The 16019-nt window shown below is 42.4% G+C and overlaps 1 protein-coding gene and 1 non-coding gene across 2 annotated transcripts in view; one reads left to right on the top strand and one right to left on the bottom strand.

Annotated features, from left to right (window-relative positions):
- The window catches only part of LOC145418203 (2-amino-1-hydroxyethylphosphonate dioxygenase (glycine-forming)-like), a 98075-nt gene extending 87216 nt beyond the window's left edge, over positions 1 to 10859 (top strand). The window contains exons 2-5 of the mRNA XM_080286694.1: positions 6268 to 6474; positions 8078 to 8192; positions 8689 to 8799; positions 10642 to 10859. Of these exons, the coding sequence (XP_080142820.1) occupies positions 6331 to 6474; positions 8078 to 8192; positions 8689 to 8799; positions 10642 to 10859 (588 nt within the window). The 5' untranslated portion in view covers positions 6268 to 6330. The remainder of the gene's footprint in view (positions 1 to 6267; positions 6475 to 8077; positions 8193 to 8688; positions 8800 to 10641) is intronic.
- A 3944-nt stretch (positions 10860 to 14803) lies between these two features.
- TRNAN-GUU (transfer RNA asparagine (anticodon GUU)) lies at positions 14804 to 14877 on the bottom strand. The gene has a single exon. It is a non-coding gene; the product is annotated as a tRNA-Asn (tRNA).
- Between the last annotated feature and the right edge of the window lie 1142 nt (positions 14878 to 16019).

Here is a 16019-nt window from a genome sequence, read left to right as displayed (position 1 = left end):
CCCTCGATGGAAAGCAGTCAGTTAAATTCACCCTCAATACTTCTTGAACTACCGTAGAGAGTCGGTGATAGAGAAAACTTCTACCTGACGTACTGAATATATACACACGATCTACACGGCCCTTAAGGTAATGTGCACCGTGTATGAAGGTATCTCTGGCAATATCTACATTTCCTGTTAATGGACAATGTTACACTCACTCTTTGCTGTGGCTGGAGGCCGTCAAGTAACATTCTCATTTCCTCCACAGTACATCTTCATTCTGTATGTAATACTCCTGTTTAAAGCCCAAGAGGTGATGACAATTTATGTTAGACAAATGAGAGAGGTCCCAATGATTAACAATGCGATGACGATGAAACATACTTGGATAGGATGCATGAACATTAGTGGACTCCAGTATCTTCCTGTACACAGTTCCTCTCGCGCCTGTCTCTGTGTATTCATTTGTTAATACGAGTGTTTAAGAGTTTAATACGTTCCTAAGTGCACGTCTACAGTCTCAGTATCCGCAGACTCTTCTGTGTTTCATAGATCAGCTCCCTATCTGAACTCCTTGGACCCATTATAGTACAAAAAAAAAAAAAGAAAAAAGATGTAGTAAGTTGGGAAAGATATGGATTGAAAAAGACTGTCCGTGTTGCATCCTGGTACAGCTGCGGTCAGTAATCCCCTTACACGTGAAAGTGAAAAGAAGTGAAATTCCGACTTTTATTTTATTTTTCTAATGGTTAAAATATCAAGGTCTCATTAATTTTTGTATTCCAATGACGCCTGTCTGCTGTATATTTTTGCTGCCTCCAGATAATTTTATACCACTATGGAGACACTCGTCACAGTGTAAAGGTCAGCACAGTGACTATTATATTACTCCACTACCATAAGTCTCCACAAAGCAAAGCAAAATCATCGGGCGACAGGAAGAATAAACAAAAAAATATAGCCTCGAACTGCAAGGATTAAGTTCTGCCTCAGCCTGAAACAAAGTAAATATTGACCGGAGCTGCACGTAGAGTGTGCCAGGGAAACAGACCACCACAGCCCCACAGCACTTGTAAATCACAGAATAACTGACGCCTTCACAAGTGGCAATATCGATAGTGACCGGCATCCAGTACAGTTTGTATATTTTTATCGCATTTTCACGGGAGCAGCATAAAAGTTCCACCGCTGAGTTAGACAGTCATGTGGGGAAAAGTTGTGCTTAGGAGGGAGTTAAAGTGTTGGAGAAAGTATGGGAAGAGGCGTGAGCGTGTAGATAAAGGGAGATGAAAAGGAAGCTGACCTTGGCCGAGGCAAGAGGTGGCAGATAGTGCACGGTAGTCAACTGTGAGTGCCTCGCGTCCTGCCCACCGCTCACCACTATTTATAGATCTGTGGTCTACTTTACGAGGTTTTTAGCGATGTTTGGAGTGCAGTGAGGAATGGAGAGAGGGAGGGGGTTAGTGGAGTCATCAATGAAATAACGACTACCGGAGGACTATAATCGACACCAACCCTGACACGATAAACTCGGCCACCACGGTCAGGCATCTGGCACAGCTGACGTACTCTGCTGACGTCTCCCTTGCCACGTTACGTTACGATTTCGGGCGTCACGTAATACGACCAGACGTCAGTCTTTGCAGCCTTGAAAACAAACCGGAATCTGTTAATGTGTTGGTGACCAAATTTAATCTGCCAGTGCTTAAAAAATATTACTTAGTGTTAGCCAAGGAAAAAAAATAAATAAATGATGAGACTGTGCTTTAAAAGTTTAATTAATGTTGTTCTCCCATCCGGATCATCATATTACAAACTTACGTGAAGAAAGTAGCTGGAGCTTTCAGATACCCAAGACTTATTGTTTTTGTCATCTGGTGTGTTGCTTTTCAGAGTGACTTGCAGGTTAGTGCGAGGTAACGAGTTGACTATTGTTGAAATATCCTTTGAATGCTTTTATGAACCCTAGAGTGTGTAGAACGGGAAAACTTACTACAGAATGTTGGTAATGATACTTCTATGTGTTATTTACACGCTGGTGCCATTTATTTATTTATTTATCTACTTAATTTTTAGAGAGAATTACCTGCCATGTCAACCACGAAGGCCATTATCGGAATATGACGAGAGAAGATACAAATCTGAAAGTAACAAGCAGAAATATCCCTGAAACAAATACAGTACTAAATCACTGAAAACACTAAACTGAAAAATAAAAGGATAACAAAGGAAAACACCATGTGTATCCACCCTATCTACCTCCACATCTGCATCCACTCCACCCTTATCTTCTCATCAGAGCACAAAACTTTTATCGAAGCCTACATTTGGTACATTCCCTAGCTCTCCACATTACCCCTTTCTCTCCACCTCTCTTACACAACCCGAATAGTTCATCCATCTTAAGCAGGCGGAGATTTTCGTCCTTTTGCAGCTTGTTTTCCTTAGGTCGGCGACAGAATAAGACAGTTCTACAAATCTACATCCTTTCCATAGCAGCATATTCTAATGTTAATCTCTAGGTACAGCTTTAGCATTCAAGACGGTGAGATAGCAGATTAAGGTCAAGTTGAAGTGGACAGAGTATAGCATTATCTCTTGCCCTTCGCCTCTCTCTTACGCAACCTTTAACTACTGGGCAGTGTTCCTCGCTCACTTCCTGCGGGGTACTTGAGGGGGTAAGTTTAGCCCTGAGGTAAGGTGGCTGGGTTTAGCAAATGACACCATCCTCGGACCTTCTCCCTTCCTCCCTTCCCTTCCTCTCTTCCTCCCTTCCCTCCCTCTCTTTCTCAACCCCTTCTCTTCCCCCCTTCTATATACACACGCCTCCATCCCCTCATTGCCCACTGACACATTGCGCGCACACACACACACACACACACACACACACACACACACACACACACACACACACACACACACACACACACACACACACACAGACTGAAAGCAGTTCATAAAGTAAACTTGTCGATAAGTATGCATTAACCAACGCTTAGAAAAATAGGGAGGAAACAGAGGTTGAAAAAGAGACACAGAAGAGAAAATGGCTCACAAAAACCAGAGACATCAATGCAATAGTTGGAGTAAATTCACTGATATACGATAATGGACAAAATATCGCCAACTATTTCACTGCACCTAACTTCAAGCGTGGAGTATGTCCGTCGCTCTCCTCCCTGAAGCACCATAAGAAAGAGTATCATCTATGGACAGAAAATCGTATCAGGCCTCTCTCTCATCTGGAATATTGGCAAGGAGAGGAAAGTTTGAAGTAGCAGAGGTGAAATAAATGATGACTTTTTATCCCCATGTGTACGAACAAGTACTATGAGGTACTATAATCAAAGAAATTTCTTGTGAGAGGTTTTGAGATACAATCGTGTGTAAGACAGCAGTTGATTAATTTTACAGTCCCCCTCTCTCCTTCCTTTTCTTTCTCGCTCATTCCACTCCACCTCTCCACCCATCTTCCTCCTCTTCCTACTCCTTGTCTCCTTCCCCTTCATTCTCCTTTTTCCCCTTCTACCTTCTCTTCTCCTTTCTTTCTCACCACTCTTCCTCTACCCCCATCTTCCTCTTCCTACTTCCTTTCCCTCTCCCCTTCTTTCTTCCTGTTCTCCCCTCCCTCTTCCCTTCTTTCTTCCTCTTCCCCTCTCTCTCTCCCTTCTCCTTTCTATCCCACCTCACCCTCCTTCTTTCTCTTCCACCCTTTTCCTCTCCTTCCTCCTTCTCCTCTACCCATCCTTTCTCTCTTCTTCCCTTCCTCCCCTCCCAGATCTCTTTCTGGCAGCGTGATCAAGCAATATAGCACAGTCGCCAGGTATGAATATTTTACTCTTACCTAACCCTCATTCAGTCTCCCACTCCAAGACCCCTTCCTCTCCACCTCTCTTAGTTTCTTCTTCATCTATTAGTTTCCTCCTCCTACTTTCCTCTCCGTGTCTCAGTCGATGCTCTTCTCTTTCCTCTATTTTTTTGCTCTTACTTTGCATCCTCCACTGTCTCCTTCTTCCTCTCTAACTTTCTCACTTTTTTCCACCTCCCAGTTCCCTACCGCCTCCCTCAACCAGTAATTCTAAAACCTCCCTATTTAACTGTCTCTACCTACAGCCACTTTGTTTCCCATGCTCTGTAACTCTATCTTCCCTCCTTCCCGGTCCCTCTTTCTCTACCCCCTCCCTTCCAGTGCTCTCCCTCTACTCTCTCTTTTATGTTCCATCCTTGTTCCTCCCGCTTTCTCTACCCCTTCCCTTCCAGTGCTCTCCCTCTACTCCTTTTGCTGGATATCATTTCCTAAGCTCTTTATTTTACTTCTACACTCCATCTCTCTCAATTTTCCCTCCTTATCTCATTCTCCCTCCAGGTTCCCAATTCTCCTCCCATTCCCTCTCTTCGCTTTCCTCACCCAGTTTTACTCCCTTAGTTCGTCTCATTTACTCCTGTCTTCCCTTCCCTCCCCCCCTCCCATTTTCTCCCTCATTTGCCTCCACATATTTTCTCAGTTCTGCCCGTCCCACCTGTCTCTAAATTTCCTCAGTCACTTTCATTCTCTACACATACTATTCTCTTCTTCTCACTGCATACGACTCATCTCTCTCTCTCTTTCCCTCTCTCTCTCTCTCTCTCTCTCTCTCACACACACACACACACACACACACACACACACACACACACACACACACACACACACACACACACACACACACACACTCACCCCCCACACCCCCACACATACACTCACTCCCCCTCATACCTCCACCCCTCCTCCACACACGCACATCTCCCGTTCCTTCCCTCCATTTCCCCTCCCCTCCCTCTCCTTCCCTCACCCAGTATCATTCCTTCAGCCCCTCTCTCTCCCCTTGGCCGGCTGTCACGGGCTGAAAAAATGTGACAACCCTGCACGTGCCGTTTGCAGAGTGACACGGCCAGTTATTGTCACGCTAATGTTGTTCGGAGTGCAGTTTCAACATCAAGACACATCTCTCTCTCTCTCTCTCTCTCTCTCTCTCTCTCTCTATTAATCTATGCACAGAATATATCAGTCTATCAGTTAGTCAATCAAGCACACGTTGATACAGACAGACCCATCTCTAAGGTCCGTATTCTCGTAGGGTAAGGAGGCTCCCTAGCACCTCTTCCTTAGCTATTTATTTTCCCAGCTATACAGTAATATTCTCTCTCTATTAGAACTCATCGTCCTTCCTTCACAATACTATCCCACTGTCCTTGCTTCTTACGCACTCCTCTGTTTCATTCTTCTACCTCGCTCCCATCGTTCTTTCCTCACTCTCCCATCATCCTTGTTTAAATACACCTTCTGTAGTAACAATTCCCTGTATATATATATATATATATATATATATATATATATATATATATATATATATATATATATATATATATATATATATATATATATATATATATATATATATATATATATATATATATATATATATATATATATATATATGCGTTCCATGCTTTTTTTTTTCTTTCTATGCAAATCAGTAAAATCAGTCAACACAAAGTGGCGCACTTGAATTCTACCTTCTTAGAGAAAACGGGGGACTAGAGAAAGCACTGTGGACCACTTACCCTTTGGCCGCGATACATGAAATATGATGTTTATTCCGGCTTATGACACGGTTTTATTAATCTTAGAGACGCCTATCTTCATCGAAAAGAACGATAAAAACGATCTTGATAAACGTTTCTGCCACGAATTAGTAACTTTTATTGCACCTTAGGCCAGAAGATATTATGTAACCCCGAGGAACTCACTGCAGCCTGAGGGTCGAAAAGGAGCCAGAGTGAGAACAAGAATCATATAAGGGTAACAACAGAAAACCACAGGAGGCTCCAAGCACAAGATCGCCTACAGAAGCCGAGAGCAACAGAGTGACTCGCGTTTGAGCAATGGAAGTAGCAAATTGAGCATATGAACAGGCCACTTTTACAGTAACAGTGATCAAAACAAACGGTGAACTAAGAGAGACAATTAGCAGTAATAAAAAAAGGAGTCAAACATCACACATAACGTAGCATAACGTAAAATATCGCAATCTAACCTAACCAAGCAAAATCTAATGAAACCGGACTTAGTCTAAACAAACCTAGCCTTCTCAAATCTAACCTAACCAAACCGAGCCGCATGTAACCTAAACACACCAAGCTTGTTCTAACCTGACCTAAATCAATCAAACGAAATCCATCAATAAAAATAAGCAAATATAACCAGTCCAGCCTAACCTAACCTAATCAAACCTACTCAAACAGAAACCAGACGGCGAGTAAAAGGAGAGAGAATCTGCGCCACAAAAGAAGAATCGAGAGGCAGGTATGGAGGTGGACAGGGCGGTGGATGCGGTGTTCGGGCTGTACGAGGAACTGGGCGAGGGCAGCTACATAGGGGAAGAGGTGACACAGCTCCAGCACGCTCTACAGGCAGCACACTTGGCCGAGAGTGAGGGATTCCCAGTGCAGGTGAGTGGCTGGGAGGCAATGAAGAGCGAAGGAGGTAGGGAAAGATGGAAGGCTGAAGGACAGAAAAACCGGGAAATGAGAGGAATTATTTTCACTGTTTCTGATGTTGAAGTATCACAGTTAATTTGCACAAGAGAGGTTTATATTTTATTACTGTGAAGGCAGGTGAACAGACAGTATATGTGAATGTCTGGATTCGTCGATGAATTATACCCTATCGAATGAAGATGGTCCCTAACAACGCTACGCCCTCTGATGCAGCTGACATACCAGTACACAAGCGACAGTGGGACGAATGCGTGAAAATGTGTGGGGATTTGAGAATTATCTGAAGGTTTGTACAGGACGTGTGGAGGACAGTACTCTTGCCAACGGGGTCTGTAATCTTCTGTAAATGCTACTAGTGGGCCCTGCTTGTAGGTGAGTGAGTGTTACATCAACCTCACTAAAGCATTATCTTCTAGGAAACAGGAGATTAGAGTGCTGACTTTGAGATCCCAACTTCACAAGAGTGTCCGAAGTTACCCTTGCAATCAGTTTTAAATGTTGTGTTGCAGATGGAATGATACTTCTGTTGTAAGCAGGTTTGTTACCATGACCTGGCAAATTGTCGTGGTCAGGCAGATTGTAACCTCAGCTGGCTGCCCGATGCGCAATTCTGGGATGAACTAGGGCAGGAAGTAAACAGCAGTCCAGGAAGCCTGAATGCACCCTTGTCAACCTCAGGTGTAACTCTTTTCCACTGTATACTTAGGCTGTGGTTCATATTATAACGGCAGAAGTTACGTGAGGGAAGTAGAATTTTCGTGGGGAAACTATGTCCAGGTGACGAGCCACGGGGTTTCCAAGTCCAGGGATCATCGTCCTCACTGCTGGACTGGCTGCAGGTTGACATGGATGAGTTGCGAGATGAGCTGCCATACTCTGACTCTGTATTGTTAAGGAAGGGACTTCTATAATCGCCAGGTGTTGTGGAAGAAGATAGATAAGGAAGCCGGAATGCATTTACTGTCTTCCCATCTAAAGACACAAGGCAAGGGTGGCACGGACTGGAAGGGGACTGGTAGAAACAGGGATGTGATGCCTTCCTGAGTAAATCGTGGTCTTCACTGTATTTTTACCTCATTTCTCAGGTTATGTGGTGCATCTACCTCCGTCTCTGCTTAATTTCCCACCATCACAAAAGTTAGGAAAGAACGCTAGGATAAAGGAAAACCATGGTGATAATAAGAAAAAAGAATGGAGACAAGGGAAGAGCAAAACAGAAGGGTCAAGAGATGGAGTACAAAGCATTTCCCACAGCTTCACGGTCTCTGCTTTAACTCTTTTACTAAAGTGACGTATGTATTATTATTTTTTGCCACCTCCAGATGACTTCGCTGAGATTAAGATGGACTTATCAAATTGGAGAGGTTAGAAATATCCTTCATTAGCTCCCAGCAATACGAGACACCTTTCCGAAGGTTAATAAAATTGTCTGGAAATATCAGTGGTAAAATAATGTCATCAGACTATTATATTATGTATTAGGGTGCTAGTTCAAAGCTTAAGCACTATATATTTCCCGTCCACATCACAGTTCTGTCTCGCTCCTCTCCCACAGGTGGTACTCGGGGCACTATTTCACGACGTGGGTCACCTCGCTGGCCAGAAGCAGGGACGTCCTCGCATGGTCACTGATGGCATTACACTAGGCGTTGCAGGCCATGAAACAGTAGGTGGGTTGAGAGAGGCACTGACAGAGGAAGGGCCTGTGGAAATACAAGGACTGGGAAAGAGGAGAAACTAGAAGAAATGGAGGATGAAACGTCAGTGGAAGGACATGTTGATTGCTTTATACAGGGTGTCCCTGGAGGTAAGTCAAAAACTTGGAGAAATGACAGATGAGGGAATTCTAAGCAAAAAATGTTATATGAACATGTGTCCAAATCTCAACCATTACGGAGCTACAATTACTGATGACCTTATGGGCGAAAATGGTCTCCTTCATATACTTCACCCATAAGGTCATCATTAATTGTAGCTCCGTAAAGGTTGAAATTTGGACACATGTTCATATAATATTTTTTCCTTAGAATTCGCTCCTCTATCATTTCCCAAAGTTTTTGACTTAACTCCCGGGACACCCTTTATATTTCCTGTTACTTAAAGCAACCAAGTACGAAAAAGAAAAGATAAGCTAAGTTTTCTCTTTCTCTCTGCCTTCTGACGCAGGGGAGGAATATCTGAAGAGACTGGGGTTCCCTGATGACGTCACTCTCTTTGTGAGGAGCCACGTAGAAGCTAAGAGATACTTGGTGGCTACAGACCCAGCATATTATGACGGTGAGTGAAGGCGCAAAATAGGTGTTAGACACACGGGTGTGATGGTTGATTATGATTGTGACTGTGATACTGTAATGGCTGATTATGCTGTGTGTATAGAATGGATGTGGAAGATGTGTAGATTGGCCTGGGAGGAAGGTAGAGTCCCGGAGGATTGGAAGTCAGGTATAATTATTCCCTTGTACAAAGGAAAAGGGGAAAAAGAAGTGTGTGGTAATCATAGGGGCATTTGTCTTCTTAGTATAATAGGAAAAGTGTATGGTAGGATACTTATAGACAGAGTTAGAGAAAGAACAGAGAAATTAGTTGGAGAAGAACAGGGAGGCTTTAGGAAGGGAAGAGGTTGTGTAGATCAGATATTCATTCTTAGATCTTTAGTGGAAAAGTTTCTAGAGAAGGGAAAGAAGTTGTATGCGGCTTTCATGGATTTGGAGAAAGCATATGACAGGGTGGATAGACAAGGATTGTGGAAAGTGTTAAGAATATATGGAGTAGATGGGAAGTTGTTGAATGCTGTGAAGAGTATGTATGATGGTGCTAAGGCTGCAGTGCGTGTGGATGGTGAACTAAGTGAATTTTTCTCTTTGAAAGTTGGTTTGAAACAGGGATGTGTCATGTCTCCATGGTTGTTCAATCTGTACATGGATGGGGTAATAAAAGAGGTACAAGGTAGGGTAGTGGATGTTGGAGTGGCCCTGGTGAGAGAGGATAGTGTTTGGAAACTCCCTGTACTGTTGTTTGCAGATGATACTGTGTTGTTGAGTGAAGATGAAGGGGAGCTGCAAGGCTTGGTGGATGAGTTTGAGAGAGTGTGTAAGAAACGGAACCTAAAGGTGAATGTAGGGAAGAGTAAAGTGATGGTCTTTGAGAGAGGTGAAGTCAGTGAATGTATAGCGAGGTTGGATGGTGAGGAATTGGAAAATGTGAGTACGTTTAAGTATTTGGGTAGTGTGATGAGTAAGGATGGAGGTTTGGAGGGTGAAGTGCTTGAAAGGGTACAGCAGGGAAGAAAGGTTGCTGGTTCCTTGAAAGCAGTGATAAGAAACAGGGAAGTGAGCATGGAAGTAAAAAAGTTACTACATGACAGTATTGTGATACCAACTCTAACGTACGGAAGTGAAGCTTGGACGTTGTTGGAAGGACACAAGTCAAGAGTGAGAGCAGTGGAAATGAGTTATTTAAGAGGAGCTTGTGGAGTCACGTGGAGAGACAGGCTGACGAATGAGGATATAAAGGAGCGTTGTGGTGTTGATGTGGATGTGATAGGAAGCGTTGTGAGGAACACACTGAGGTGGTTTGGCCATGTGGAGAGGATGGAGGGTGAAAGACTGACGAAGAGAGTGTATGTGAGTGAGGTGGAGGGTGGAAGAGGGAGGGGGAGACCGAGGATGAGATGGAGGGATGGGGTGGAGAGGTATATGAGAGAGGGGGGTGTGAGTTGGGAGCAGGGTAGTGAAATGGCGGGGGACAGGGCGACTTGGAGGCGATTTGTTTGTGGCCACCCCAAACGGGATTGAGGCGTCTGGCAATAGATAGATAGATAGTATATATATATATATATATATATATATATATATATATATATATATGTATATATATATATATATATATATATATATATATATATATATGTCGGTAGGTAGGTAGATTGGGCCAATACAGAAAATCTGATGATCACATTACAGTCTAAAATGAGTAGATAAAAACACGTGTATGAATGACAAGTAGAATAATATGAGTATATGCAGAAACAGCAAGGATTACAAAAGGAGAAATACAAGACTGGAAACCTCCTGATCGTTTCCTAGCCTTTCCTAACACCCGCTCTCGCTTTCTTTACAGCTCTGTCAGATGCCAGTAAAGGAACCTTGGAACATCAAGGAGGACGAATGAGCCAAGCAGAGGTGCAGAAGTTCGAGGCAGACCCACAATTTAAGGCCACTCTGCGCATGAGGGAATGGGACGACAAGGCCAAGGATCCCAGTGCCACCACACCGACCCTTGACCATTACAGGCAGATGTGTCGAGCCTACCTAACGCATTGTGCCGTGGGGAAGTAGGAGGGGGAGAGAGAGAATCTTTTTGACCGTCAGTATGGGTTCTATTACGGTCACTCCACTGATGATCTCCCCACATTCCTTTTAGATTCCTGATCATCCTCCTTTAGGAACTTAGGTGAATTCTCTGCCATTGCAGCTGACATCTCAAAGGTTTGGAACTGTCTGGCACAGATCTGTAATCTCCAAACCACTCTCCCACAGGTTCTATTCTTCTGTCTGTGCCTTTATTCCAGTTTCCTTTCTGGTCTTTCTTTAACTGGTGTTTTCGATGGTTACTGTTCTAAAATCTAAATCTATCAATAGTAGTATTGTTTGGGGTTCCTCCCTTTCACCAGCTCCCTTCTCCCTACTCATCAGTGACCTGCTGAGCTGCATATTCAGTCCTGTCCACTCATTCACTGATCACTCTACTCTTCTTTTCTTCCACCCGTTTCTCGTTGCATCCTTCACACCAGGTACTTCAGTAATGGCGGAATGAGGTTGTGGGACACCAGGTTTCCGGTCTGTTTGTTATTTCTAAACGGGGTAAAAGAAGATTTATTATTTTCAGTTCATCAAAAGTTCACATCCTCCATCTTTCGACCTGCCATATCTTCCACAAGATTATTCTATAGTTTTCAACATCAGAAAAATTCAGTCGTTGTGTCTGTCGGTACTCTTAGTATTTCTTTCTCTCAAGACTTTCATGGAAAGATCTGTTACATCACTTGCAAAATCGGCTTCATGGAGACTCGGTGTGCTGAACTTAGTACTTTCAGTAACCTTGCACAATTGTTGACTCTGTGCAGGGATCTTATTCACTCACGTATGGAGTCTCATCAGCTCGTCTTCTCTTACCCACTTCTTTCAGCCTCTCCATTTCCGACACATCGTTGCATCTTTCCTTACTCTCGGTATTTCGCTGGTTGTTACCCTTCTGAACTGTCTGCTTGCATCTCATCTGCATTACAGAGGGCGTGCAATGCCTATATAGCAACGTACGCTCACCATTTTTCTATCCAGCCTTCTAGTGCAAGATATTATTCTCAGTCCTTCGTATATGCAACTGGTCAGTTCTGGAAATGTCGTCTTCAGTCTGCAGTTCCCTTCGTCTATGACCGTTGGTCTTTTAAATACAATGTCTTCATGCATCTCGAAAAGAACCTGATGTTTATTTAGGATTTATTTTGTTCTATTTTTTGTGAGAAAGGGCAGTATTCTGCAGGCTCCCAATCCTTGATTCCGACTCTTTTGCTTAAAAACTGAGAAGAAAATACTGAAAAGTGAAAGGGAAAAGCGAAAGGGATATGTAATAATAGTGTGTAAAAAGGAAGGAGAAGCAAGACACAGAAGGGAAAAGATAATTCAAGGGGGGAAAGTGAAGGGATAAAGAAGGCCGAGTTAAACAGCGAGACGAAATAAATGGGAAAAGTTATACAGTGCGAGAGGACTGTGAAAACAGGAAATTTTATATAAATAAATGAGTGGCGCAAGGGTAGGGGAGAGGAGAGTGTTGTGGTAGGCTATTCATTCCAAAGACTGAAATGAACAGAAATGCAAAATGCTGCAAACTACAGTATATGTTGGGGCGAATCGAGCAACACACCGAAAATGAGACATGGTTTGATGCCGTCAGGACACTAAAATATCATAACACGCTACATAATAGCTAGTAACGTATATTTTGTTAAAATGTAATATAGAGGTTAGAAGAAAGTCGTGCCTAAGTCGAGAGAGATCTAAAGGAAACAGCGGTGCACATTCTGCAGCTGGGGAATTTCGCACACAGCACAGTAAGACCCCTGATGGAAACTTCCACAGGCTTGGAAAGTTCCGCACACGTGCCCTTACTCATGACACAACCAGTCATATACAGAGGAAATGGGAGAGACAGGGCAGAAGGGGTTAAGAGAGAGTGAGTGACGGTGGGAAAGGCAAGAACAGTGCACATGGAGTTAGCAAGCAAAAAACCGCACTCGCCTCAGTACTGCTCCTGTGAGATACTCTGGAGAAATAAACTGCAATCAAACCCCAGACTCATCTCTATCTTCTCCTACCACCCACGACAAGAACAACTTAAATATTCTCTCCTCTTAAAATCCTTACTATCTAACACACTTTAGGAAACGCTCGGCGATGGCTACGATAATGCCACCACCCCTGCTATCATTCCGAATATCCCCGCCACCACACCTGAAGAGAGGATGGAGCACTTTAAGAAAAGAGTTTGACTACTTCACTCCGTTGGTGTTTTTCTAGTGTCTTCTTTTGTTGTAGATGATTTATTCTGGGTAAGAGAGACTTCTCGAGCTGGAAGGATTAGACGTAGCCTTCAGTAACTTGTTCAGTGTAAGCAACCTTGCCTAAGCTAAATTCTTCCTAACATAATAAAATTGTCAGGAGACGGCAAAAAGGCAAGGAAAAAAAACATCCTCTTTTTGAAGGAATTGAAAGGATAAGGATTTTGAGGATCTAACTAAATGAGTTTAAGAATAAAGAGCCATAAAGAAGAACATTTAAGAATTAACAGCTTCAGTGGTTTACTTATCCAATATAGAATGACTGGTGATGAATTTATATTAAACTGTTTTTAAGCTACCTAACAAAATTAATAAATTATGCCAGAAAGTACTGAAAAATACTAGGACAGTTCTAATAGCCAAGGCTAAAAACAAAGGCGATTGAATTGGAAAAAGCTTTCAATATTCGCATTGCCTAATCTGCATCAACGGTCCGTCACTTTACTGACGAGAACTGAGAAATGTCTGACATTATATTTTACAGTTGGTAAAGGCTGTAGACTGTAGTCACAATTGGCAGACATGAAACATCTGTAATTTGGGTCTTTAACTCAATTAATTTAGCTTAAATCTTTTATATACTAGTGATCACTTGGGTATTATGTTCTGGCTGCAATACAGCAAAAATTTAAACAATGCTTCTGATAGTACTAGAAGAAATGGGTGATGGATGGATGGAAAGAGAAACACTGCTGCTCATGAAGTCAGGGAAAAAGTATGGCAAATCTGCATTCAACTCACAGATCGTGATGTTGACGCAGTTCCTGCAGTCCTCAGCCATGTTTTTCACCCAACTGGACGTTTTGAAGAACCCCTCCCACATCACTGCACACAGCGTTGATCTTCGACGAGCATGAGCTGTATAGGTAAGGCACAGGTATAGGAGTGGGGCACAAGTGTGGGGGTGAAGCAAGGTTTGGAAATGAGGCAAAGGTGTTGAGGGTGAAGCACAGGTGTGGGGTAAAGCCCAGGTGTATGGGTGAGACACAGGTGTAGGAGTGAGCACAGGTGTGGGAGTTAGATATTAATGGAGATGTAGATTAAGGTATTACATGCGAATAGAAAGATGTTTCGCAGGTGTTTAGGGCAAGTACCGAATTAAGAGCAGACACATAGATAGATGGATAGAAAGATAGATAGATACCTAGATAGATAGATAGACAGACACAGACAAATAGCTAGATAGACAGACAAAGAATTAGATAGATATAGAGTGATAGATAAACAGATAGACAAACTGACTGATAGAGATAGACAGATAGATGAGTAGATAGACAGATAGATAGATAGATAGACAGACAGACAAATAGATAGATAAACGGACAGATATGAGTGCAAATATGTCACCGTCCATCTCTATCGTAAACCCCCCAGTTCGAAGTTCCTCCAGAATTAAATACAGTCGTCAGGGGGTAGTAAGAATACAAGAAGAAACAAAATACAACTTGATTTTCTCCTGAATGTTACTGAAAAAATTTATGTCGATATTAAAATGATATAAATTACATACAAGAGAATGTTGAGGTGTAATAATCAAAATACATGGTAAATAAATAAATAAATCGTTAAGGATGGGTGCTACGAGGCCTTTTATGACCTAAAATACGGCCCTGAGGCAGACGCGCTAGCCACCAGACCACCACGGCTCCATTCTGTAAAAACCATCGCCCCCGGGTGGGCTCGAACCACCAACCTTTCGGTTAACAGCCGAACGCGCTAACCGATTGTGCCACGGAGGCTTGAAAGTAAGTGCTATTGGTGTAATTTTTATTCTTGTTTTGCTCTTAATTTTTGTCGTGTTTTCTTCCTTCCCTCCTTCCTTAATCCTCCTATTCCTCCTCCCCTTTCCTCCTCCTCCTCTTCCTCCTTCTTCTTCTTCTTATATTTGTAGTTTTTGTTAATATTATTATTGTAATTATCATCATTATCATATCATCATCATATCATCACCATCATCATCGTCATCTTTCTTCTTCTTCTTCCTCTTCTTCTTTTCTTGCTTCTTTCTTGTTCTTGTTCTTGATCTTATTCTATCTTGTTATATTCTTCTTTTTCGTTATTTTATTTTTGTTACTTTCTTCTTCCTCGTCTTCTCCTCCTCCTTCATCATCATTATCATCATCTTCTTCTTCTTCTCGTCTTTTATTATTATTATTATCGTTATTATTGTTATTATTATTATTATTATTAACATCAACTTCATCATCATCATCATCATTTACCGCCAGATTTTTATATTCCTCGCGGGAAAAGCGCCACCGCAGTGAAAAGACAAATCACTTCATCACAAACAAATATAAAGATAATAAAAGAGTGTATGTTAAGCACAGGTTGTCCAAACATTACACAGCTCAAGTCTCACGTGTTGGGGGGGGGGTCTAGTCAACGTTAACCCCTTGAGTACGAGGCCATATTCTGCATTTCTCTCTTGCTATCCTCAGTCGACTTCATTTAATTGAGGAAGGATCGGTAATGGTGAAAAGGTGAATTTAAGCTACGTTCATATCCTCCCAATCGAATGGTCTCCTCTGAACTGACTAAAATTGTCTGGTAGGAGCAAGAATAATGTGGAAAATAAGTAATCAGATCGAAGAGGCTAACAGTGTCTATCCTTCATCATTTTCCGTTTCCCATTAGCCTTCTCATGCTTTACTGTATCTGATTTTTTACTTTCCTCTATTGCATGGTTGATTAGTAGTGTTATGAGGTATCCAAACTCTCTTAGCTTCTCACAAAAAGGAGCTGTCCCCGTAGCACACAGAACTAGAGAGCGCAATATTCAGACCACCTTGTGTTTCATGCCTGATAGACAGAACCGACGTAAAATCATAAACCAATTTGCAATGATTTCCCTGCCGTACCTGTGACTGGGTTTTACAAG

Source organism: Coenobita brevimanus, chromosome 14 (assembly GCF_032717465.1).
Source record: "Coenobita brevimanus isolate Jiangsu-jjx chromosome 14, ASM3271746v2, whole genome shotgun sequence".
Lineage (NCBI taxonomy): Eukaryota > Metazoa > Arthropoda > Malacostraca > Decapoda > Coenobitidae > Coenobita > Coenobita brevimanus.
The sequence above is the reverse complement of the archived record's forward strand: the minus strand, read 5'-3'. Positions and strand labels throughout refer to the sequence as shown.